This window comes from Mobula birostris, chromosome 6, assembly GCF_030028105.1.
Source record: "Mobula birostris isolate sMobBir1 chromosome 6, sMobBir1.hap1, whole genome shotgun sequence".
Taxonomy (NCBI): Eukaryota; Metazoa; Chordata; class Chondrichthyes; order Myliobatiformes; family Myliobatidae; genus Mobula; species Mobula birostris.
Genome location: NC_092375.1, coordinates 39,949,933 through 39,977,721, shown reverse-complemented (window position 1 = coordinate 39,977,721; position 27,789 = coordinate 39,949,933). Strand labels below are relative to the sequence as shown.

Genomic DNA, 27,789 nt, shown 5'->3' with positions numbered 1-27,789 from the left:
GGATAAGCTAGAGGAACCTGCTGTTCCTCTACCCATAGAACATAGGACCTGAGCCATGTAGCTTGTCCCAAGCTCTGAACATACTTACAATGCCGATTTTAGTGAATTCTGAGGGCGGCCTGTGTAGGGCCTGCTGGAAATGTACAGAATTCAGAACCACCGACATTGAATTGGAATTCACTTTGAGGCGTGTCTGAAGTGATTACACGATTACATAAAGTACTTTTACCTCGCTTTAATATCAATTTTTTTTTTGGAGTTCAATAAATGTTCCTGCTTGTTCTTAAACAAAATGCCTCACGTCGTTTTATTTGCAAAAACCTACAACTCCAGCCATTCTGTGACTCCTTAGAATGTGGGAAGAAACTGGAGCACTCAGAGGGAACCCGTGCGGTCATGGACAAAATGTACAAACTCCTTACAGATATCAGCAGAAACTGAACCCTAATCTTACAGCCTTGTGCTACCGTGCCACTCCAATGTGCCACACCTAGTGCACTGCATTGGGCTGAATAGTTGATACATTATATCATTTGGGTCCATCTTACTGTGCAGCCAAGGGCATTCTACATTACCTGCAACATCAAAAGTGGCACAACTTAGTTAATTGCTATCCTCCATTGCCAATTTTGCTCTCAAGGTGGACAACTGACCATCACATTTAACTTGAAAGTGAAAATACTATTTAACAATTGTGATGCCTGTAAACTGTATGTATCTTCTGCATGATAAAGGGAAAAAAAAAATCACTGATCTCTAATTAGCCCCAGTTAACTTGAAGTTGAAATATAAATAATACAATTTTTGAATCATTTCACCAAAGCATGAGAATGGATACCAGTATTTTGAACAACATTCAAAAGGACGCATATTTTGCTTTGCTTCCTGTTGATACTAAAATTGTATGACCCTTCATCACTACTGATATGAATGGCTCAGCTCTTGCAGAGAAAAGCTGGCAGTTCAGGACAGTGTAAGTACTGGTGTATTCCAGGATTTCTGTGTGTACATGCAAATACAAAGAGCACAAGTTATGCATGTATAATTTTTTTAAAACTGCACACACATTGTTGGCTGACTTCCACAAGTCATTTTCACCTGCACTCCACTGTTCAATGCTGTAAATTGCTTTGAATCTCCCAGCTAAGATGAATTGTGTTCTTTACCTTAAATCTCTTGTCTTGCAAAACCTTCTTGATGGCCACCAGCTCCCCCGTGTCACATAGTTTTGCTTGATAAACCACGCCGAAGGATCCATTACCAATCACCTTGGTGTCTGTGTAGCTGACTTCCTGTGGCCTGTCAGGCCCCTGTCCAGGGGTTGCCACTACTGTTGTCACCTTACTGCCATCTTTGTCCCCTAAAGCAAAAAGGAAATCATGCCATCAGGAACATTATGTAAATAACAAACCACTCCAAAATATTTAAGATACACATCAGAAGCATATTATAAAACAAACCTGGCAATGCTGGGTACACAAGTTTCCATTTTCTACAGCTTTACACTTACCACAAAACAAGCAGATTTCTATAAACTAATATCTCACATATTCTGTTTACAGATGTAACTTCATGCACCAGCACTTGGTAATAACAATTTACTTTCTCCCCATAATTTACGCCATGAAGCATATTGTTAAACCAAAAACAAAAATAGAATTGGAATAACATCCTGTGTCCTATCACAAAGACCTTGAGAGAGGAAAAGACAAAAAAAGCACGAAGGCACAAACATTATTCTGTGCTACTTCCTCACATTTTATAGCTATTATACATTGCATTCTCATCTCCACTTTGCTCCTTCACACACAAAATTTTCAAACAACGTTGCTGATCTCAAATCAAAAACCATGCTCAAATCCATTCTTCTTGTCAGCCTCTCCTTTAAGAGACTTTGCATCTCTCATGCAGTAAAATCCAGTATCTCCATAAGAGACCTTTACAATATTAGAAACAGAACACTGAGTAACTAATGCTCTCTCCGTATTATGACTAATTATCCACAAATTGTACATGCCATTTGGCCCATCTTCTCCAGTTAAAATACTTACATCAGTTTTAAACACGTTTCCCACTGACAAATTAATACTAGGGAAGACTATCAGATTCGATAAAATTCAGTGCAATCTATTTACATTTTCAACAAGCTATTTGGGAAATTTATTTTAGGTTCCTCAAGTCATAGAATAATACAACATGGAAACAGGCCCTTTGGCACACCAAGTCCACATCAAGTGTAAAGCGCCAACTTACACAAATCTAACACTAATCCCATTTTTTCTCATTCCCATCAGTCATGTTCCAATCAACTCCCCACACTTGGTTACCACTCACTTGGATACAAGCAAACTCCAGAGCAGATGTCTCCAAGAAAAGCTCTACCCTTCACTCCTATAGCAAACATCAAGTTTTCAAAGTACAATATGGTTATTCTTAGGACCTCAAAAGTATCTTTATTTATTTAGCGATAGACCATGGAGTAAGCCTGTATGGTCCTTTAAACCATACTGCCCCAGCAACCCTCAACAAGTCCAATTAACGCTAAACTAATCATAGGACAATTTACAATGACTAATTAATCTAGCTGGTACATCTTTAGACTGCGGGAGGAAACTGGAGCTGGTGAAAAGCCAAGCATTCCAGGGGGAGGACATACAGACTCCTTTCAGATGGTGCCAGAATTGAACTCCAAAATCCAAAGCGTCCCGATCTGCAATAACGTTGTGTTAACTGCTGTGCTACCACGTTCTTAAAAACTGATTTGCCATTTGTCCCTTCCCAAAAGTTCTTAATTGTCCAAAATATACATGCTTGCACTTAGAGAGTCCACACAAGAGCAGAGAACTATGTACACTTTAAACCAGGGGTAGGCAACCTACAACCCGCGAAGGTATTTTGACTGGCCCGTGAGCAATTTTTCCTTATTCTGCGTGTTTCACGCAACCACACTGATGGACCTGCATGGCATCTTGTTACACTGGCCCAGGTTCCATTTTGTTCCAAACCAAACACTGGTATATACAAATGTCGGGAAGGCAGACTACCTTATTAATATGTATTAGATACTTTCCTTTCTTTTTCAATCTTTTTATTAATTTCAAAATATAGAAACAAAACATAGCAATAATACAGATAATATGAGATGTATTGTTACATTTAAAAAAAGAGTAATTGCAAAACCAAATAGTGGAAATTACCAAAACTCCCATACATGTAGAACTGATCACGGATAATATAAAGCAAAAAAAAAGGAAAAAGACAAAAAAAAGAAAAAAAAACCCATCCCAAAAGAAAAAAAACAACTAAACTAAACTAAAAGACTTGGGCAAAACTAACAACTTAAAAATGGAAAAGAAGAAAACCTCAGCGTCGACGCCTCCATTCCCCTCCAACATTATTAGATACTTTCCGTGCACGCACAGGTTTTCAGATGGGATTGTTTAAATTTGTAAACAGAAACAGCATCACTGTGTTTTAACAAGAAATCCACGCTAAATATCCAGATATTTACATGTGCTACGATACTTGTTGAATAACTTGCATTTCGAAATAAACTTGAAGAAAAAAATTCCAATGGTAATTAATACAAAACGCAGGAAGGTAGATGCTGAGTACCAAAATTTCCAAGACACTTGGACACTAGATTACTTCTTCATCAAGCAATCCGGGAAACCAGTTTCTCTCACTTGCCTAGAAAATGTTGCTGTGAAGAAAGTGGCAAATATCAGGCGACATTACGAGACCTGCCATAGTGGAAAGAAAGCTGCAATTGTGGCAGTACCAGTTTTAAAAAGGAAATTGTGCACATTTTCCCACTTTTCAAAATAAGTAAAGCACAAGATCCAGGCATTTTTGTGAATATGGTCCAAGAATTGAGAAAGGAGTTTTCATCTCGTTTTGCTGATATTTGCTTGCATGCAAATGAGTTCAAGCTGCTACTCTGTTTGATGTGGAAGTGGACACTACATCAGAAATTTTTCAAATGGAATTGATTGAGATGCAGTGTGACAACACATTGAGATGGAAATTTCATTCTAAAGATGTGTCAGTGCTTGACTTCCATAGAAAATATATTCATCCAAGTGGGAAGTATCCTAATTTAGTGGACCATGCAAAAAAGATGGCATCATTGTTTGGCAGCAGTTATCTGTGTGAGCAATTATTTTCAAAAATGAAGCACATCAAGAACCATTTGAAAACAAGATTGACTGATACTCATCTGGATAATCTCTTGCTCTTGGCATCAACAAGTCTGACACCCAATATTGAGAAGCTTTCAAACAACAAACCGCATCAAGTTTCACATTAATTTATCGACTGTCTGCATTAAAATTTTCTTTTTTATTATACATAATTTACCACCATTCAATGCATCATGTTCATACGTTTTATGTTTAAAGACTCTTTATGTTGTTTTCATAGATTCAAAAGATGCCTTGATTGAAATAAATTGCAACTAAACTGAGTTCTTTGATTACTAATTGGCATCCTTGGTTAAGCACAAATGATTTTCTAGCATGCGTTATTCATTAGTTTGAGGCAAAACATAACTAGATGTATTTAAATGGATAGTTCCCATATTTCAAGTTTTTTTATGGCATTTATCTGGCCCACAATCCACTCATTAATACGCGATCTGGCCCACAGAGGCAAAAAGGTTGCCGACCCGCTTTAAATAATGTCGCTAAATTTTGTGCCTACTCTCTTAACAGTCTTCTGCTTTGTGATTTAGTAATACAAACACTGAATGAATTTTCAAGATAACATCATTTGTTTTTAAAAGTATCTAAAATAATTTCTTTAACAGATAGCAAGTCCCTTACGCCTTTAACTTTTAACCAATTTGATTCCCTCATTTATTTCCTATTAGTCTATGAATCTGTATGTTATCCTACATTACAAGTACATACCCACAGAAAAATGTCTTATACCTACATGCTGTAGTACATAAATGATTATTCCCAAAGTTCAAGGACGGTGTCAGTTACACCTTCCGACATTCAAGTACCAATTCAGCTTTCAGTGCTTGCCTTCGCAATTGGAGATCAAAATCATTTTTAAACTATTCTAACCATTGATCAATAGGCAGTCTACCACTTTCACCACAATAATAATATAAAATGCCATTTCCACCACATTCATAGTATATAGAATAGTACAGGCCCTTCGGCCCACAATGTTGTACCAACCCTTAAACCCTGCCTCCCATATAACCCCCCACCTTAAATTCCTCCATATACCTGTCTAGTAGTCTCTTAAATTTCACTAGTGTATCTGCCTCCACCACTGACTCAGGTAGTGCATTCCACGCACCAACCACACTCTGAGTAAAAAACCTTGCTCTAATGTCCCCCTTGAACTTCCCACCCCTTACCTTAAAGCCATGTCCTCTTGTATTGAGCAGTGGTGCCCTGGGGAAGAGGCGCTAGCTGTCCACTCTATCTATTCCTCTTATATCATGTCTCCTCTCATCCTCCTCTTCTCCAAAGAGTAAAGCCCTAGCTCCCTTAATCTCTGATCATAACCCATACTCTCTAAACCAGGCAGTATCCTGGTAAATCTCCTCTGTACCCTTTCCAATGCTTCCACATCCTTCCTATAGTGAGGCAACCAGAACTGGACACAGTACTCCAAGTGCAGCCGAACCAGGGTTTTATAGAGCTGCATCATTATCCTGCGACTCTCAAACTCTATCCCTCGACTTATGAAAGCTACCACTCCATAAACTTTCTTAACTACCCTATCTACCTGTGAGGCAACTTTCAGGGATCTGTGGACATGTACCCCCAGATCCCTCTGCTCCTCCACACTACCAAGTATCCTGCCATTTACTTTGTACTCTGCCTTGGAGTTTGTCCTTCCAAAGTGTACCACCTCCCTGGAGTCTTCTTGACCAAAACTCAACTCAACTGGATATACTTGGATTTCATCTCCCAACAATAAGCCATTCAACATTACCTGGTACAAAACCTTTGATTATTACTCTATCCTCCACTCCTCCACCCTAAAATCTTTTCCCCTCACAGTTACCGCAATGTGTACCATCTGCAAAAAGCACTGAGTTACATGACTACACCAACAGCAGCTCGTACCAATAACCTCTTTATGGATGACAGAAACAGCAGGAGCACAAGAACATCTTCTTACTGCTCCTCCAAGACACACTACCTCATCTTGCAAATACAAGGTGTTCTTTATCAAACCAAAGTCAAAGTCTCAAGAACCTTCAAACATCAGCACTATGGGAATACTTTCACAAGGAAGGTTTTTCAGCCATCTTTTTGATAAATTGGTTTATTATTGTCACATGTACCAAGATAGTGTGGGGAAAAAAGCTTATCCTGTATACTTGCCTTGTTTTTTGATCACCTTCAAGAATATTTGGGGGGGGGGGGGAAGAGAGAAACAACAAGTGCAGGCTTTGTCAGCCCCTAAAATTAAAAAAAAGGAACCTGTTATACAGAATCCTCATGCCTTCCTTGTTTAGAATGAGAAAGTCTGACGTTACTGCCAAATTGTATCCCAGGACAAGGGTAACTTGGACACATGCATAACCCTGGAAACCATGTATACAAGGAACTGCTCTGGAAACCACCGAGAGATGGAAAAACTGAGGACCCAGCCTTAATTACTCAATGTTTTTGAATGTCACTTTAAATGTCAGAAGCACTCCAAACATTAAAAATGATATATTTTTTTAAATGCCTAGATTTAAAAACAATTAAAAGATTCCTGAAATAAATAACTTGGCTTAATCTTACTTTGCTTTCACACTACTTACAAAAAGCTGTAACATATCCAATAAGGAGAACAGGCTTAGAGATTCACCACTAGAATCAGTCAGCAAGTTCTGGATTTCCATATTTAGCCAATCATACACACTCTTGCTTCCTTCCATGGAGTAGATCACCTTAGCTCACTGCAAAAATGATTGGATTTATTGGAATGATATGGCCCATTGTATTACAAAACTACATTAGTGATTGTATTTGAATGACCACAGATTACATAAGATCTTATTCATTCCTTTATTTATATTTGAATTGAGCAAACTGTTAGTCTTTAATCCGCTCCCTTGATTTATCAACACAGCCACTTATTCAGCAATTAACATCCTACCTGCTTCTGCCTGTACTTGAAAAGCAATAATGATTATTTTGTTAGTCATAGTCATACTTTATTGATCCTGGGGGAAATTGGTTTTCGTTACAGTTGCACCATAAATAATAAATAGTAATAGAACCATAAATAGTTAAATAGTAATATGTAAATTATGCCCGTAAATTATGAAATAAGCCCAGGACCAGCCTATCGGCTCAGGGTGTCTGACGCTCCAAGGGAGGAGTTGTAAAGTTTGATGGCCACAGGCAGGAATGACTTCCTATGACGCTCTGTGCTGCATCTCGGAGGAATGAGTCTCTGGCTGAATGTACTCCTGTGCCCACCCAGAACATTATGTAGTGGATGGGAGACATTGACCAAGATGGCATGCAACTTAGACAGCAACCTCTTTTCAGACACCACCGTGACAGAGTCCAGTTCCATCCCTACAACATCACTGGCCTTATGAATGAGTTTGTTGATTCTGTTGGTGTCTGCTACCCTCAGCCTGCTGCCCCAGCACACAACAGCAAACATGATAGCACTGGCCACCACAGACTCGTAGAACATCCTCAGCATCGTCCAGCAGATGTTAAAGGACCTCAGTCTCCTCAGGAAATAGAGACGGCTCTGACCCTTCTTGTAGACAGCCTCAGTGTTCTTAGGCCAGTCCAGTTTATTGTCAATTCGTATCTCCAGGTATTTGTAATCCTCCACCATGTCCACACTGACCCCCTGGATGGAAACTGGGGTCACCGGTACCTTAGATCTCCTCAGGTCTACCACCAGCTCCTTAGTCTTTTTCACATTAAGCTGCAGATAATTCTGCTCACACCACATGACAAAGTTTCCTACCGTAGTCCTGTACTCCACCTCATCTCCCTTGCTGATGCATCTAACTATGGCAGAGTCATCCGAAAACTTCTGTAGATGACAAGACTCTGTGCAGTAGTCCGAGGTGTAAATGGTGAAGAGAAAGGTAGACAAGACAGTCCCCTGTGGAGCCCCAGTGCTGCTGATCACTCTGTCGGACACACAGTGTTGCAAGCACACGTACTGTGGTCTGCCAGTCAGGTAATCAAGAATCCATGACACCAGGGAAGCATCCACCTGCATCGCTGTCAGCTTCTCCCCCAGCAGAGCAGGGCGGATGGTGTTGAACGCACTGGAGAAGTCAAAAAACACGACCCTCACAGTGCTTGCTGGCTTGTCCAGGTGGGCGTAGACACGGTTCAGCGGGTAGACGATGGCATCCTCAACTCCTAGTTGGGGTTGGTAGGCGAACTGGAGGGGATCTAAGTGTGGCCTGACCATAGGCCGGAGCAGCTCCAGAAGAAGTCTCTCCAGGGTCTTCATGATGTGGGAGGTCAATGCCACCGGTCTGTAGTCATTGAGGCCGCTGGGGCATGGCGTCTTCGGCACAGGGAAGAGGCAGGACGTCTTCCACAGTACCAGAGCCTCAGGCTCATGTTGAATACATGGCGAAGTACTCCACACAGCTGAGGGGCACAGGTGTTTTTCCAACACAAACTGGAAAATACCTAGCGTTTTAATAAAAATAATCGGTGAATACAATTTGGCACTGGGAATTTTATAGGAGAGGAAAAAGGACTGCATGTGTCAGTTACTTTCAGTTTACTGTATGGGTTGCTCTTGTAAATAACTTAAATGCCTTTTATTATGTTCCTGAGTAACACTCAGACCCACTTGCGCAGGTTGATCCTGTGGTTAAGAAGGCATACAGTGCACTGGCCTTCATCAATCGTGGGACTGAGTTTAAGAGCAGAGGGGTAATGTTACAGCTATATAGGACCCTGGTCAGGCCCCACCAGGAGTATTGCGCTCAGTTCTAGTCACTTCACTACAGGGCTGATGTGAAAACTATAGAAAGGGTGCAGAGGAAGACTTACAAGGATGTTGCCTGGATTGGGAAGCATGCCTTATGAGAATAGGCTGAGTTGACTCGGCCTTCTCTCCCTTGGAGTGACAGGATCACAGGTGACCTGATAGAGACATTGATGGTGATGAGAGGCATTGATCGTGTGGACAGTCAGAGGCTTTTTCCCGGGGCTGAAATGGCTAACATGAGAGGGCACAGTTTTAAGGTGCACGGAAGCAGATACTGAGGAGATACACAGACAGTGGCGAGTGCGTGGAATTGGCTGCCGGTGATGGGGGTGGAGGCAGATACAATAGGGTCTTTTAAGAGACACCTGGATAGAACATGGAGCTTAGAAAAAGAGGGTTATGGGTAACCTTAGGTAATTTCTAAGTACGTACATGTTCGGCACAGCACTGTGGACCAAAGGGCCTGTATTGTGCTGTACGTTTTCTATGTTTCTATGTTTCTCATGTGGGGATATAGGAATAATATCACCATGTAATCTAGACTGTGTGGTGCTTGTTCTTTGCAAGTAACTAAGTGAACATTTGACAGTGCAAAACTTTGTTACATTTTCTTTTATTTGGCTGACATAATCCATACCAGCTATGGTACATGAAGTTATACATTTAGACTTGATAACAGTAGCTGACATATTGGGCATTTAAGATACTTCTGTTCCTTAGTGACTAAAAGTTCAAGATGGACTGGAACCTGGCTAAGTTCAACAAGTCTGACTATTTCGTTCAACATCATCATCCCCTCAGTATTAAATCACCAAGTTCCTAAACTTGAGCCTCTGTACCTTCTTCTGCAACTGCGTCCCTGACTCCCTCATGAGGCCACAGTCAGTAGGGACCAGTGATAACATCTCCTCCTCACTGAAGATCAGCACAGATGCACTTTAAGGCTTAGTCCATTGCTCTCTCTACACTCATGACTGTATGGCTGTGCACACCCATTTATAGCCATCTATAAATTTGCCAGTTACATCACTATTGTCGGTAGAATCTTAAGACAGTGATGAGGATATGTACAGAATTGGTTGATTCACAACAACAACCTCACATTCCATGTCAGGAAGACGAAAGGATTGGATTTTGGACTTCAGGAAAGGCCATTCAGAACCTGGGTTCAACATATTAATGCAATCATGAAGAAGCCTCGCCAGCAGCTGGATTTCACTGAGAAATTTGGCTGTACTGTGGAGAGCATTCTGACTGGTATGGAGGCTCCAATGCACAGGATCACAAGTGGCTGCAGAGAATGGCAGACTCAGCCAGCTCCATCAAGGGCACAACCCGTTACACTATCCACAGAACACTACAGCACAGAAAACAGGCCATTCGGCCCTTCTAGTCTGTGCTGAAACTTCATTCCACTAGTCCCATTGACCTGCACCCAGTCCACAACCCTCCAGACCTCTCCATTCCATGTATCTATCCAATTTATTCTTAAAACTTAGAGTGAGCCCATATTTACCAAGTCAGATGGCAGCTCGTTCCACACTCCCACCTGAGTGAAGTTCCCCCTAATATTCCCCCTAAACCTTTCCCCTTTCACCCTAAAGCCATGTCCTCTGGTATTTATCTCTCCTAATCTAAGTGGAAAGAGCCTACTCGCATTTACTCTGTCTATACCCCTCATAGTTTTGTAATCCTCTATCAAATCTCCCCTCATTCTTCCACGCTCCAAGGAATAAAGTCCTAACCTGTTCAATCTTTCCTTGTAACTCAACTCCTGAAGATTCAGCAACATCCTAGCAAATCTCTGCACTCTTTCAATCTTACTGATATCCTTCCTATAGTTAGGTGACCAGAATTGCACACAATACATCGGGGACAACTTCAAGAGGTAGTGTTTCAAGAAGGTGGCAGTCATCATTAAGGACCCTCACCATCCAGGAAATGCCCTGTTCCATTAGTGAGGAGGTACAGGAGACTGAAGACCCACACTTAATGATTCAGAAAAAGCTTCTTTCCTTCTGCTATCAGCCTTCTGAACAGTCCATGAACCTCATTATTCCTTTTATTGCACTATTTATTTTGCAATTTATAGTAATTTTATGTATTTGCACTACAGGGCTGCTACAAAACAAATTTCACATCTTTTGAGACAGTGGTAATAAACCTGATTCTGCTGAGTTGTAACATTGTTCACTAAACCAGTATAGCTATGCCCCACACAAATTCAAGTCAATAACTGCCATTATTTGCTTTGCAAGCAAAAGAAAATGAGATAGTTAGTGGTCAGATCTTCAATTATTTTTCCCTCCTGCAAACGCATTTGCAGCAGACTCTCAGCATTCCAAATACCAAAAATTACAAAATCTGAAATAACACCATTATTTTGATTTTGTGACACTAAAAGGTGGCAGATACCTTTACTCACTGAGAGTTCCAAGTCAGCCACACTAGCCAAATCTATTCTCATCCTGCACAGAATGATATTTGACATTGAAACATGGATTTTTGAGAACCGTTTATTTGGAGCATTTATCTGACGGCAGAATATTGGGTGTGAGGACGTTGACATCAGACAGATGGGCAATTACTCAACTACGGAAAGCAGTAATGCCTGTACTGGCCTATGAAGAGTAGTATAAGAATCACTTCTCAAAGTGAGCTTTCATTCACAAATCCACCCCACTTGAACAATTCCCTCTCTGCAGTACCATCTGAATGCTGAAAATTTCATTCAAGCTTCAATATAGTCATCTAGTCCAATACACTTCCGGCTACTCTCGAGTCTTCTAACCTACACAAACCTGTATGAATCCAAATTCCAAGTTAATAGAAATGCTAGTATATAGAGGGTCTGTATACAACATAAGGTTTTATACATAACAGTAAGGACTGAAGGAGGCAATTTGTTGTTGGCCTTATTGCAGATATAGTTTGGATGAAGAAAGGTGAGAAGTGGAATTGCAGCACAAGTAAAAAATGGTGAACTAATTGTCTAATTGTCCAGAAAGATAAAGGGATTGTGAACTTTGAAGCAGTTCAGGGATTAACTATAAAAAGGATAGGGAAGGGGTGCAGGGAAAAATGTCGTTTTTAACTGAGGAGAAATTGGGCAAAGATCATGAAGGTTTAGCAAGAAGATTAATTATCTTGACAATTTGACTGATTAAGTTGAGGAGAAACAAAGTTTGCATGAAGTAATGCACATGGTATGTAATAGGGTCCTGTACAGTTACATCAGATAGTAGGAGAGGGAAAAGATGTAAAGGGGGAAAAGTGAGGTAGATGGGGCATATCTACAGGAGTTCAGGTGAGATTCAGCAGTTAGAACCTGTATCATTCTACAAATCACGGTGGCAATTATATGAAAAGCCTGAAAGTAAATTTTCATTGTCCTGTGGGCTGCTGATGATCAGCAGACCACAGGACAATGAAAATAGGGTGCATTGATTAAATCAGGAGGTGGCTCGTCCAAGGAAGAACTTCAATTTATCTTGATTAAAGCAGGGTATGCAACAAAAAAAATACAAGTATTGGATTACTTTGTAGCATACGCGGTTTTAAGAACATGCACATGAAAGAGGAATGATTCATGTAAAATGTTATGAAGAAAAATTGCTCAAAATTCATCAGGTAACATAATGGCAAAGAGAACCAATCATTAAGTTCTATGCTCAATAAAACTTTCTTGCCTCCTGATGAGAGATGATCAAGCAGAAAGTGACAAAATTTGGATGCTACAGGGAAAAGAATTTAAAGAACAAAGATATACTTGTTAACATGCAAGGAAAAGGATGGCAGAATAAGGTGGATAGATGGCCAACTGGATTCAAATAATGTTTTTGCAAAGCTTCATGATGCATCAATGTCATCTTGAAGAAAATTCTGATTAGGCTAATAATGAGGCAATTTAAATCCAGATGAGAAATACACTAACAAATGTAAAATGAAATGTCAGTGATAATAGTGTACCTCTCAGTACACTCAAATATTGCCTTCCACCATACATTTTTGTAAATTAAGAAATATCAGAAATTAATACAGGAAGGCATCAAGGTCCATCACTGCTTATATCCTACATTACAATCCAAGACCACTTCACTGCTCATTTGGTTCAATTAAAAACAAATGCTCATTTAAAATTTACTTTCTATAGCTTCCAAAATTATAGACATTATTCTAGGTTGTCATTACTACATCACAATGCTACTACATTAATCTTAATGAATGATTTTGACACCAAATTGAATTGTCATCCTCTCTGAAGTTTTTGAAGGAAAGGAAAGCCATTAAAATCTGGTCCCATCTAAATGAAGTATCATTGCTCTCAAAAGTAATTTTCAAATTCTACACAATGTATTTCAGTCAATAAACTATTTTCATAATTGCAAAGTTATAACCAAGTTACACTCGCCATCTTGGCTATTAAAATACAGGTCACTGCCGCATTATGGTAGGTGGTTGGCATGGTAGCTTAGTGGTTCACCCAATGCTTTACAGTGCAGGTGACCTGGATTCAGTTCCTGACACTGTTTGTAATGAGTTTGTACATTCTCCCCATGACTGCATGGGTTTCCTCTGGGTGCTCTGGTTTCCTCCCACAGTCCAAAAGGCATACAATTGGTAGGTTAATTGGTCAATGTAAATTGTCCCACAGAAATGCTGGGCAGCATGTCTTGAAGGGCCTATTCTGCACTGTATCTCAATAATTTCTTTAAAACATTGTTCTTAATGAAATTTTCCATAAAGTGAAGGCGTGTCATCTGCACAAGGGTCAAAAAACTACAAGTTGAAAGAAAAGTTTAAAATTTACTCTTTATTTCCCTTGCTCACATAAATTCCTTTAGAGCAAATGTTATTCCATATGTCATCTTTTTATCTAGTGACTTGTGAACTCTGTAAGGATGAATTTCCATTACCCATGCAGCTTAATATGACAGGGTCACCTGCAAGACTTTTACCCCATAGGTAAACAGTAAACTCATTAAACTATTATACCAGATCTGGTCAAATTTTAACTATATCAAATTTGAATGCTTTATGATTTGCATTATGTCTAAGATCATACTTTCATAATTACACCTTCGAATGATTATGCCCAAGAGCTTGTCAATTGTCACCCTAGCTAAATGTCAACCTATCATCCTTAGAATTCATTCACTGTAGCTATTTGCAACACTGGAGTGTTGATCACATGCAAGCATAAAGGCAGTAAAATCAAGTTAGAGGATTTTTTGGATAAGTGACAGAAGTAAATATGATCATAGCCAAAAAGCTACCCAGACGGATACATGTACATTAATTTATTGATAGGTGTGAAGAACACCTTTATTATCTTCTACTGAGTTCCACAACAAAATTGAGCTTTTGTTTTAACTGAATAGGAATACAAGAACAGTAGATTCGACTCCCAGATATCAGCATGATCATGGATCTATAACGAACATCAAAGCAAAATATGGTGTAAATCTGAAATAAAAACCGAAAATGCTAGAAATATTCAGAATCAATCTTGAAACAAGTGTTCAAGCAACACACAACAACGTTGCTGGTGAACGCAGCAGGCCAGGCAGCATCTCTAGGAAGAGGTACAGTCGACATTTCGGGCTAAGACCCTTCCTGACGAAGGGTCTCGGCCCGAAACATCGACTGTACCTCTTCCTAGAGGTGCTGCCTGGCCTGCTGCGTTCACCAGCAACGTTGATGTGTGTTGCTTGAATTTCCAGCATCTGCAGAATTCCTTGTGTTTGCGTTTTGAAACAAGTGTTTCTCTTACTACAGCTGCTGTCTGACCAACACTGGCTATTTTATATCCTTTAATGATTTACGTAAGAGAAAATGAGTTAAAATTAACAATCTTCTGATATTATAACATTAAGTATAACACAAGTCTACTCTTGTAAAATCTGACACGAATGTTACCTTGAATCCATTAGAAGGTGCCAATGATAACCTCTTCCAATAATCCCTATTGACTCCTGCCAATTACAAAAATTCTTATCCTTGTCTATAACTTTTCTTCAGCTCTACTAGCCTTTAATTAAACAAGTTTTTACCAGGACTTTATGAAATGCTTTCTCCAAGACCAAATAAATGCATCAACATTCTTTTGTCGACTACTTCAAATAAGTTTTTAAAAGTGTTAATTATCTCCATTAACTATGACCTACTCTTCACAAATCCTACTGATCAGCTGAAAAAGGCATTTCTCCAATATCAAATATTTCTAATATAAAGCTGTCAGCTCACAAATCAAGGGGGGGACATTTTAAGGAACACAGAACAATTTATAGAGCATTTATTAAATATTGGAAAATGTAGATTCAAGGTAGAAGCCGAACTATCTTAGTATTTATATTAATTTAAAAACCTATTATAGTTTTAAATATTTAATACTGTGGACTAAAATCCATCATAAAATGCATTTGTTAAAGCTAGCGTTTCCCAAGCAGACATTTATTTAGTAAACCCAATTTACTAAAAGCTCAATTTAAGCAAGAAAAATTACACTTTGAAGTGACTTTTACCCCTGTGTACATACATCTATTGATGCTTCTGGACACATCTTCAGTGATGTTCCTGGAATCATCGGGTGTTTCGGGTCTTTCAACATCATACAACCTCCTCCAGGTGACCCAGCCGGGGCTGATCAGACCCCAGCTTGTGTCCAGATGGCTAGCTACTTATGACTCCATGGCTCCCCTCTTTTGAGCCACAGCCATCTTGAGGCCCTCTCTGCCACATCAGTGGTACTGCAGATGGCTCTCCTCTTCCTCTCTCCCTCGATGCCCAAAATGCTGAAGGCTCTAACTAACGAACGGGCTGCAAATCCCCTACAACCAACCTCCACTGGGAGACACCTCGCTCTCCATCCAGCCTGCTGACAGTTGCTGACCAGTCTTGTGTACAAAACTAGCTTATAAATTATTTAAGATCAATTAAAATGATTCTCTTCAATTCTGCTGGAGAAGGTTGCAAACAATTAAGGGAGTGAAGGTGAAATCACTGAGCAACTTTGTGATAGCCATATCAAGGCAGCTGGTTAATATTTTCAACTTAATGTTTTTTTCCCCAATGTTGGGACATTGGCCCTGTTGGCAAGGCCTGCATACGTTGGCCTTAAGAGTTTCTTCTTACATGATATGTGCACAGTTAAGGTACCTCCATTGGATTTTCCCCATACTGAAAAAAGCAACTCAAGTCGGAATAATAATGCTACATGAATGAGAGCAACTTGAAAGCAGTGGCATTTTGTGCACTAACTGATCATGTTAGGATTATAAGAGATTGTCAATGCCTATGGCTACTTAGTTTATCTATGTAGATAATACAGTGAAGCTATGACATGTGAATTGTGGCGCTTCAGACAAGTGAGTAAATTGACCAAGCAGAATAATATCAAAAACTGGGCATTCAAACAACAACTTCAAAGTCTCTACATGATTATACGCGAGAGGGGAAAATTTCCTGCAGAACAATTTCTTTTCTGGGATGTGAGAGGGGAAGAGGGAGGGAGGAAGGAAGGAAAAATTGTTTAAAGACCCGTTTCCATTATAGCATAGATGAAAACTCTGCTATAATACAAATGAATCAGCATTGTTAATGATAAGAACAGGTTCCGCAAAAAAAAAAGTTTTGGAATATAATGGACAATTTTTTCTTAACATAAAGAACCCACTTAATCCAAGTACATAATGCTTCTCCATAAGACCATAGGATACTGTATAGGAGAAGAATTACACTATTTGGCATATCGAGTCTGCTCTGCCATTTCATCATGGCTGATTCAATTTTCCTCTCAGCCTCAATCTCCTGCCTTCTCCCTATATTCCTTTCTTCCCCTGACCAATCAAGAATCTATCAACCTATGCCTTGAATATACATAAAGACTTGGCCTCCCTCCACAGCTGCCTGTGGCAAAGAATTCCAGATTCACCACTCTCTGGCTAAAGAAATTCCTCCTAATCTCTGTTCTAAAAGGACGCCCTCTATTCTGAGGCTGTGTCCTCTGGTCTTAAACTCTCCCACCATAGAAACATCCTCTCCACATCCACTCCATCAAGACCTTTCAATATTTGATAGGTTTATATGAGGCCACCCTCATTCTTCTGAATTCTAGTGAATTCCAGAGCCATCAGACCCTCTTCATATGACAAGCCAATCAATCCTGAAATCATTTTCTTGAACCTGCCTTGAACCCTCTCCAATTTCAGAGCATTCTTTCTACATCCTTGTTTTTATATTCTATATAAAATGCATTCTAATATAAAATGAATGCTAACATTGCAGTTGCCTTCATCACCATAGACTCAACCTGCAAATTAACCTTTAGGGAATCCTGCATAAGGATTCCCAAGTCCCTTTGCACCTCAGTTTTTTGTATTTTCTCTCCATTTAGAAAATTGTCAACCCCTTCAGTCAATTCTTCTGCCATTATTTTCAATAATGCCCAACTTTAAGAAATTATAGTGCATTCATGAAGATATTAAGATTTGTATTCCCTTGTTCCTCAAATTATATGATTTCATAGTTAAAAGGGAGTGCTGGAATTTTAAATACTTCACATATCAAAAACTAATAAAATATTTTTTAAACTCAATTAGCAAAGTTTGCTCATGCCTACTGTTAAATTATAGACTTTCAGGATCTCATTACTTTCACAGGAATTACTCTGAAATTAATAAAGATTAGCATTATTGGCCACATGTACATCAGAACCCAGTGAAATGCATCAAATCAAATGAGCAAAAATTGTGCTGGGCAGCCCACAAGCGGAGCCATGCTTCCTGTGCCAATGCAGCACACCCTTAACTTGAACATCCTCTGAATAAGGGATGAAACCAGAGCACCCAGAGGAAGCCCACAAGGTCATGGGTAGAACGTGCAAATACCTTACAGACAGCGGTGAGAACTGAACCCCATCTTACAACTGGCACTGTAAAACATTGTGCTAACTGATATGTTAAAGTACCACCCCTAATACCTGGATTGCATTTTGCAGGTTGGAGTTGGTGCCGCTTCCCCGTCGCCCCCCCCCCCCACCCCAGTGTTCAATAGCATGAGTTTCGGACTCTTTTTGCTTGACCGTATTACTATTTGTGCTTGCTATCTTGTGTGTATGACTGCTGGTACTGTGTTTTGCACCTTGACCCCCGGAGTAACGTTTTGTTTGGCTGTATTCATGAGCATTCATGAATAATTGAATGACAATTAAATTTGAATTGAAATTTTAGCTTCTTTAAAATCCAAAATGATTTTCACAAGTTTAAACAATTCTCATTTCCCACATCCCACGATTAAAAGAACATTGCATCCTATAAAATACACACGAGAAAAACTGAATTTAGCCTCAGAAATGCAGATTTTTCTATTTTCCATATTACTCTTCTCATAGGTTTAGACTAAATACTGCTTTCTGTCATAAGATTAAGCTATTGTATTATTTTCCAACATTATATATTTTCCTACATTGCTATTTATAAACACTAGACAAACCGCCCTAAATGCTAAATAAGTGCAATTTCTCCCATATATTTTAATTCTCAGATGATTCATCTCCTTAACAATTCCCTGAACCAAATCATGAAACATTAGCAAAAAATGTTTTTTTCAAGTCATTAAACTTCAGGATTTTTAAGAGGCCAGCAACATTTCTTTACATTAAAAGGCATTTGAAATGAACAAGTACTTCAGATATTTCACAGCATATTTAAAAATATTTTACAGATTCTAACATAAGTACATACTCAATAAAAAAAATCCTGAAGTATCTTAAATATTCCATTTGGTCGAATGTTCTTTGAACTTTTAAAATACAATTCCATGTTGACAGGAATCTAAATTTCCTTTCCTTTACATATTTGTTGCTCAGAACAGTGTGAAAAGATCAGAAACTAATGAATGCAATATGGGGCTTATTATCAAGAGTTTGAATACTCAATTTAGATGAGGCTAGAGGTTATTAAGCTTGATTGGCTTATGATGAATTATACTAAAATATGATTCAATGGAGGAGTATGCCCACAGGGAAAAGAACCTCAAGGTTGTATGTGGTGACATGTATGTAACCTGATAAGAATTTTTACTTTGAACTTTGAGTTCAATCCAACTGGTTTTAAAGTTCAAACTTCACCCAATTCCAGGAAAAACTCCATTAGAATCAACAAAATTATTCCATTTCCAACTTCTAAGCACAGCCACATTGTGAAAGGGGCATACCCATATACTACATCTGACAGGTCGCATTCTACAGACATGGAATAGTAAACTAAAAACCTGCTGAGAACTGAAAGCCTTTTGAATTCTAGGCGTATGCAGCTTGTAAAATGTGAGAGAATATGGAAAGGTGTGGTTGGCAATGCATGTGTATAACTGATGATAAATTCATTACAATTTGTAAATGTATACAACTAAAATATTAATCCCAATACATGCTTCTGTTGAAATGTAAATCATAACATTATCAAGAATGACAAAGTTAATTATAGCCCATATTATGGAACCTACTAATTGGACCACACCTTTGTTGTAATGAATTTGAACTAACATTCTAATTTTGAAGAATTGTACAGGATACCACTCATCTCAAACTGTGTTGATTCAGTGGAAGTTAACTATTTTGTTACAATAGCCAACACTTCATTCAAACTAAAAATTTTATTAATTGCATTATTTTCAAATATTTATCCCCAAGTGCCCCAAATCAAGTGTTGAGGTTGAGAGGATTAAGAGTTACCAGGTGTGAACACCACCAACAGTCTGTCCTAGTCCAACCAAGCAGATGTCATGGCCAAGAAGGATTACCACTGTCTCTACTTCCTCTGGAAGCTAAAGAAAAACAGTATGCCCCTGTTAATCCTTACCCATTTTTACTGATGCACCATAGAAAGCATTCTCTTTGAATTTATCACAGTTTGCTCTGGCAGCTGCTCTATGTGAACAAGATAAAACTATAGAGAATTAAGGACACAACTCAGCACATCACAGAAACCAACCTCTCCACAATGGACTCTGTCTATACTACTCAATGCCTCAGTAAAGCAGCCAAATAGTAAGACCCAATCCATCCTGGACATTCTCTCTTCTTCACGCAGAAAAGCTTGAAAGCACATACCGCCAGGCTCAAGGACAGCTTCTACTCTACTATAATAAGACTATTAAGTAAGATGGTCTCTTGATCTCCCAAACTACACTGTTATGATCTTGCACCTTACTGTCTACCTGCACTGTCCTTTCTCTGTAGCTGTTTCACTTTATTCTGCATTGTTATTGTTTTACCTTGTTCCATCTCAATGCACTGTGTAATGATCTGATTCCTATGAATAGTGTGTAATTCACTGTTACTTGGGTACATGTCACAATAATAAAACAATTCCAATGTTTTTGGAAAGCGATTCAATATCTTCCAGCAAAAGAGCAAACCATCGTAACTTTCTAAATTAATCTCAATTTAATCATCCAACCTTGATGCATTTATCATTTCAATAACTAATACTAACAATTTTGAACACTTTGTTGGAATCTTCTGGTCTAGTTAGATCTCCAGTTTCTTCAGACCCAATAAATAAAGCTCTTTGACCTTTTAATATTATTTAATTTACATACTTTCTGAAGATGCCCAAATCTGGACGTTGTATATCCATGTAATTCAACAAAAGACGTGCATCAATTTGGCATTGCCTCAACACCTGTATGCATTGCATTTAAAACCTACAATCCAATAGTTTCATCAAATTTTGAACAATCTGTTAAAACCTGTTTCCATTTCAGGCATATATCATTTTATTCAGTATCTTATTGATCATTTTGCTGAACAACAACTTTCAGATCAAGCCCAAGTTTCCATTTCTTAATAATTTTGATTCCACGATCCACTTATTGTGACTAAGTCACTGGAAAAATTGTGTATATGAAAGTCTTTATTTCCCATGACAAATAGAGATTCTTCAGGAGACCCTCTCAAGAGTCCCAAAAACTCAAAGTACATCATATTCTTATATCCCCAAGATGAAAGGTAACAGTAAGATAATTCAATACAACTTCAATAGTTACAATAACATTGTTTACTTCAATACTTTAGGTTGACAATGCTTCTTTGAATTTCATGTTCTGAATGCTCAAATACCTTTGCTAGGACAAACTAATTACTGTACAAGCTTCCTTGAATTTGTTTACAATATTGCAAATTACCAAATCCTGGATTGACAAAGGCCAATTTGCACAACCCTATTGTCTTTACATTTGACTAATGCATATGCATCAGTATCATGGTCACTATTTTGCATCCCACATCTTCTTAATCTGTGCTACACACAGTATTGTTCATTTGCAATAGTGTGCTTTTAATTTCAATTTACAATAACTAAGACTGGTTTGTGCTCAAATTAATATCTGCTATATTCACACAACTCCAGAATACTCCCCAACACACTGATAAATTATTCTTGGCCTCAAAACGCATTTTCAATGCAGCTTAAGAAATTGTTGCCTAGAAACCACAGAATCATCAGATTCAAAGTGACTGCAGATGCTACTAACTGCTACACTTCATTGCTTCTGGACTCAGATTTAATGCCAACCTTGGATGTTATCTGTATGGAGTTTACATGTTCTCTGACCTTGTGCATTTCCTCCCACATGGTAGGTTAATTAGCAAGGGGAGTTGATAGATGTGCAAGAGAAAAAAAGTTACACAACTACATGGAACAGGGGAATGGAACTGATGGCATTGCTCCATGGGAAACTGGCTTGAACTCTATAGGCCAAATATCCTTCATTTGTAGTATACTAAGAGGGACTGACCATCATTGCAGTCCGCTCTGAAATCATCTAATGACACTCTGTGCAAGGGCAACAAGGAATGGGCTATAAATGCTGCCCTTGCCAGCAATGCCCAATTCTTCAAAAATTAATTTTAAAAGTAGATCCTTACATTATGTACCCATTTTTCTTTTTTTTGGGCATGTGCCTGTGAGTCTGTGCTTGTGCCTCTGCGTGTGTATGCGCGTCTGTGCGTGTGCCTCTGCGTGTCTGCATGCGTCCGTAATGTCTTTTTTATGGCTTTTACATGGCGCTGAGCAAAAGAGAGACTGTGTGGCGCACCACTCCTCACACAGACATTTTCGCAGTATTTTCCCTTTTTATTTTACGAGGCCGCGTTGCGATCTTAAAACTCAACCCGGCACGGATGGAAAGCGTACTTGGGGGCAGACCTGCCTAGTTTCGAACCCGGGAACCTCGGCTCCCGGGTCCGGCGCCAATGTCGTTGCGCCACCATTTTTCAAACACTGAACTCACCTCTGCTCCCCTACTCCACTGATTAAGATTAATTAACCAATCCTACTTTACCAAACACCATAAACAACCACTACCAACCCACTTTCAATTTTTCCCTCCCCATGATCTTGCCAGATCTCCCTTCTACTAGTTTACACTTCCTTCTTTATAGGGCACCTGCCCCCTTCCTCTTCAGTCCTGACGAAGAGTCTTGGCCCGAAACGTTGACTGTTCGTTTCCACGGATGCTGCCCAACCTGCTGAGTTCCTCCAGCGTGTTGTGCATGTTGCTTTGACCCCAGCATCTGCAGAGTATTTTGTGTTTCCAATTAAGTATTTCCCCCCACCTCTGTCCTCACTTTATAAAATGCTTCACTTGTCCAATTTTGTTGATAGATCAACCTCCACTTAAATACACGTTTAACTTGCATTTTTAATTCATATGTTAACCACAGCACTTCAATTGTCTTAAAATTACAATGATTGATTAGCCAGTATTACAAGGAAATGAACAAACTTAATTCCTAGTATTTGTGCTGAGTTGTCTGCTAATGCAACACAGGGTACACAACACTTACATTAAAAACTGAGTCATGAGAGTGTTATTCTGCAGAGTCCAAATTTCAATATCATACCACAATCTCAACCATACTTTAGTGCAATATTTAATGTTTTATTTGCAAGCAGATTATTTTTTTTCTAATGACTGGATGTGACAGACAGTTTAAAATCTATTTTTAAGCAAGCTTCTATAATATGAATGCTAGCAATGGAAGTTGCAAAAGATGAACTATGCTAGCAAATTGGAAAAACTGCTGATGAGTACTGTAACTTAAAACTGCATTTTCACCACATCACTTGATCATTTCAAACAAGAATTTTTCTTTGAATAGGTGGTAAGTTTTCAAACGCAGCGCCTTGTAAGTAATTGCCTAACATTAGCAATAACAGCATTACTAGATCACATAAACCCTATATTTACTTGCATGTTACTTTGAACACCTGAATACTTGTTATTAAGCCATTGCATAAAAGAAATATCCCAAATAATCTTAACTGAGCCAGCAGTTGTAAATCATGGCATTTCTAGGGTCAACCAAAGATGAAAGATTTTTGCCAAAAGCTTTCTGGTGTACTTGGATTTACAAAGCTATTTTGTAATATGGTGCATCACCCTGCCCACAATGCCTCTGATCGCACTTACATTTCAAATAATTACATTTCCACAAACACATTCCTTTCATAAAGCAAGGAATGACTGTAGATAGATATCATTAAGAGGCAGACAATGGAAATAACCGACAAACCGAACATGAAGTGTGAACAGTCATAATGTGATGTATGTATTTTGCTGATTAACAAATGAAGACTTATGGGGACAGATTCTATGATACATAAAGCTAATTGAAGTGGCTGCCTTCTAATTCCAAAGAGGTTACTGCTACTGAATTGCAACAAAATAGCACTGATTCAAACTGCCACACTAAATTAAAAAGGAAACAGTGACAATCCTTTACATAAAACACTGAAATTAGATAAAAGCTACAAGCATGGTTTCATGAAAAAAAAATCAAAAGCTACAACACCAAAACCAATGAAAAATAACACACTAAATCTCCATGGGTCAATATATAAAATACTTTGTCATTCTAAAGCATTAGTTCAATATGTTCTTCATTTCAAAACAACTTTACCCACTAAATGCCGAACATTCTGAATGACACCCCAAGAAAAAGCAAATATGTCAAACCAGAAAGTAGGCTGGACAAATCAACCAACATGTTACTTCCTTCACAAACAAGATTTGAGGAATGGGAAATAAACATGGGCATGATTCAAAAGAAAGGCAAGAGCGAAGAGGAGTAATTCAAAGGGAAAAATAATCAAAAAAAACTAAAGAAAATGCAAGATTTTGTTTTTGTAAAACGGTATTTTTCAGAATCTGCCTAAATTCATGACATCAAGGAATAAAACTGGAAATGTGTGAATCATTAATCTATAATTATTAAGTATTACTAACATCACAAATCCACAGGCTTGTAATTATGAGCCCCTATGTTTCTTTGATGGGTTTAATTCTGAGCAACATCACAACACACTTAATGAAGTATTGTGAATACCGAAATACTATTTTTTTAAGCCAATAGTGGCTTGGCACAGCTTGGACTGCAATTTTTGGCAATTTACATTCAAAGTGCATACCTGCCTTTTGCTACTGTGAGCAGTACTATGTACTATGCAAGCTTACTAACACCCAACTGCACACTATACAAATGAACCAACATTTGGGCGATTGGCAGTGTGAATCTGCCATTTGTTGCCAGGCTACAGACATCATCAGCTACTTGGCAACTTGCTCCATTTCTGACTTGCACTGATAAACTGTTTAGATTATCAGTGGTGCACAAAAAAAAAGGCCATAACCCAGGGAAAACCTTCATATATAATTAATAGCATCCACAATATGTTCAACTCTTCTAAACCAAAACAATCAAATCCCAGGGGTATAATTTTGTACAGTTTCTTATAAAAAGTTACTATTTAAGTATCTAAGTTACTAGTGAACCAAGATTTTCAATACAAATCAGACAACTTGGTAGACAGACAGTATTACATATGATTACAGTTAGAACCTCCCTCAACATACCCAATTCTTGTTTGTCCAAATCTGTTTTACCAAATCTATTAAATTCTAAAAAGGAAATTTAAATTGATTTAAAGGGAAAAGATCACAACATGGAAATACACAAGAGCAGCAAAGGCTCTTCCTCTGACTGGCTCTGACAATCCATTTAGTAAGAACCCATTGTTTGAAAATGTGTTACTTTCTCAACTGAATGAACTGCCTCTGATTTTAAGACTGTTGCATCTACTCTATTAATTATTACAAAATCTTAAAACCCTCAAATCTCCACTTAACCACTGATACTTTATTAAACACTGATTTATATAAACTCTTTTAATCAAACTGCTAGAGCACTGATAATAGTCCATAAAACCGATGCTGTACTCCTCTACGAACTTTATATCTTAAGGATTTTTTGGGGAGCTGGGTATTTTAAGTAGTGGTACCTACTATCGCTCGAGATACTGGATGATTTCCTGAATGACAAAAGTCTGCACGGGTTTATGAAAAAAATGAATCTAGTGTTGATCTTATTTTGTAAGGATAAGTGGTAATCTTTCTTTAAAGATTTGTAATGTCCAAAGATTAAGAATGTCCAATAACTCAGCTGCTGCAGTTTACCAAAATGATTTATCTTGTGTGATTGGAAAACAGTGAATCATAACAGAGCCAGTCTGATTTTAAAAAATAAGTGGCTGTAGAAAAGCCTTTTCTACATGTGCAACAAGGACAAGCATAAAACCAATGGAACTAAAGAAAATTCGTATCACTAGTGAAATGGTGATACACAGCAGGGATTAAAGACTGACAAATGCCCATGGTTTAATCAAATCCCTATGGTTTAATAGACATCCCAAAGCAAGTTGCCCAAGAAATTGTAATGTATTAACTAACATTTTCCACTTGCCTTTAAAGTTAGAAACAATTCCAATGGATTGGAGTATAACTACCTTTAAAAGGGAGGTAGGAAAAAAAATGGAACTATGGATCAGTTAGGTTTACATCAGTGATGGGGAAAATGCTAGATCTATTATAAAATATCTAATAGCAATGCGCTTAGGTCGAAGTCAACACAAATTTATGAAAGAAATCATGCCTGTCAAATCTAGTCAAGTTTTTAAGAACATACCCAAAAGCAAATGAGATAGAACTGCTGCATTTTAAAACACAAAATAATCTGCAGATACTGGGGTCAAAGCAACACCCACAACACACTGGAGGAACTCAGCAGGTCGGACAGCATCCATGGAAACGATCAGTCAACGTTTCGGGCCGGAACCCTTTGTCAGGACTGAAGAGGGAAGGGGCAGAGGCCCTATAAAGAAGGTGGGAGGAGGGTGGGAAGGAGAAGACTGGTAGGTTCCAGGTGAAAAACCAGTAAGGGGAAAGATAAAGGGGTGGGGGAGGGGAAGCAGGCAGGTGATAGGCAGGAAAGGTGAAGAAGGAATAAGGGAAAACACAATGGGTAGTAGAAGGAGGCGGAACCATGAGGGAGGTGGTAGGCAGCTGGGGGAGGGGCTTAGTGAAAAAGAGATAGGGGAAGGGAGGGGGAGGAAATTATTGGAAGTTGGAGAATTCTATGTTCATACCAAGGCACTGGAGACTACCTAGACGGTATATGAGGTGTTGTTCCTCCAACCTGAGTTTAGCCTCATCATGGCAGTAGAGGAGGCCATGTATGAACATATCCAAATGGGAATGGGAAGCAGAGTTGAAGTTGGTGGCAACCAGGAGATTCTGTCTGTTGTTGCGGACGGAGCGGAGATGCTCGAAGAAGCAGTCCCCCAATCTGCGTCGGGTTTCACCGATGTACAGGCTGCAGCGTGAGCACCGGATGCAACAGATGATCCAGCTGCCTATCACCTCCCTCATGGTTCCGCCTCCTTCTACTACCCATTGTGTTTTCCCCTATTCCTTCTTCACCTTTCCTGCCTATCACCTCCCTGCTTCCCCTCCCCCACCCCTTTATCTTTCCCCTTACTGGTTTTTCACCTGGAACCTACCAGCCTTCTCCTTCCCACCCTCCTCCCACCTTCTTTATAGGGCCTCTGCCCCTTCCCTCTTCAGTCCTGACGAAGGGTTCTGGCCCGAAACGTTGACTGATCATTTCCACGGATGCTGCCCAACCTGCTGAGTTTCTCCAGCATGTTGTGAGTGCATTTTAAAACACTGGTTGTTTGTAGTGCACTCAGACATAGTGGCCACTCCGGATCCAATTGATGGTGTAAATGTTTGCCTTTTATGTCTTTTTTTACAATCACAAAAAAATGCTGGATACTAACAGTATCAAGTACTGCAGGGTTATCTCATCAGCAAGTTGCTTGATAGTGATACAGCTCGACTCATGTCGCACTGTTGTGTTTTTGCCTGCACTTACTTGTTATGTACCATAGATGTGGCAAGGTGGTGCGAGTGATTGCCTTGGCTGTTTTTTTTTTATTGTGATCACAAGACCCTGTTGGACATTGCTAATGTAGTACATTGCAAGTCCAGTTCACAGGTGAGACTGATAGCAGGAGAACTGTATTGCCTCAGGTGTGGCAATGACTAAGTCCTCAAGCCACAGTGTCACCTGTTGAAGCTGCCCAGGAGAGGAGATGTGGAGGTGCTGTGGGAGAGAACAGGAGCCCCTGTAGGCACCCTGGAATCCATACTGGGTTGGGGGCTGGGCCTTCCCATCAGTGCTTCCCTCTGGTGTTCGCTCAATGGAAGAACAACACAGACCAGGACAACACACCATCAATTTACAGGTCATGCCACTCAGGGACTTGGGCTATATTTTTTTTTCTTTGTGATTATGTTTTTCTGCTATTGTAACCATATATGCTATGTACAATGTGCTGCTGGTAATGTGTTTTTGCACCTTGGTCCCAGGGGACTGCTGTTTTGGCTATATTCATGTATGGCTGAATGATAATTGAACAGTTGATAAGATTCCATATA

The 27,789-nt window shown here is 39.1% G+C and overlaps 1 protein-coding gene across 1 annotated transcript in view; it reads right to left on the bottom strand.

Annotated features, from left to right (window-relative positions):
• gsk3ba (glycogen synthase kinase 3 beta, genome duplicate a) overlaps positions 1–27,789 on the bottom strand; it is a 178,495-nt gene that overhangs the window by 105,089 nt on the left and 45,617 nt on the right. The window contains exon 2 of the mRNA XM_072260292.1: positions 1,167–1,360. Coding sequence (XP_072116393.1) covers positions 1,167–1,360 — 194 coding nt within the window. The remainder of the gene's footprint in view (positions 1–1,166; positions 1,361–27,789) is intronic.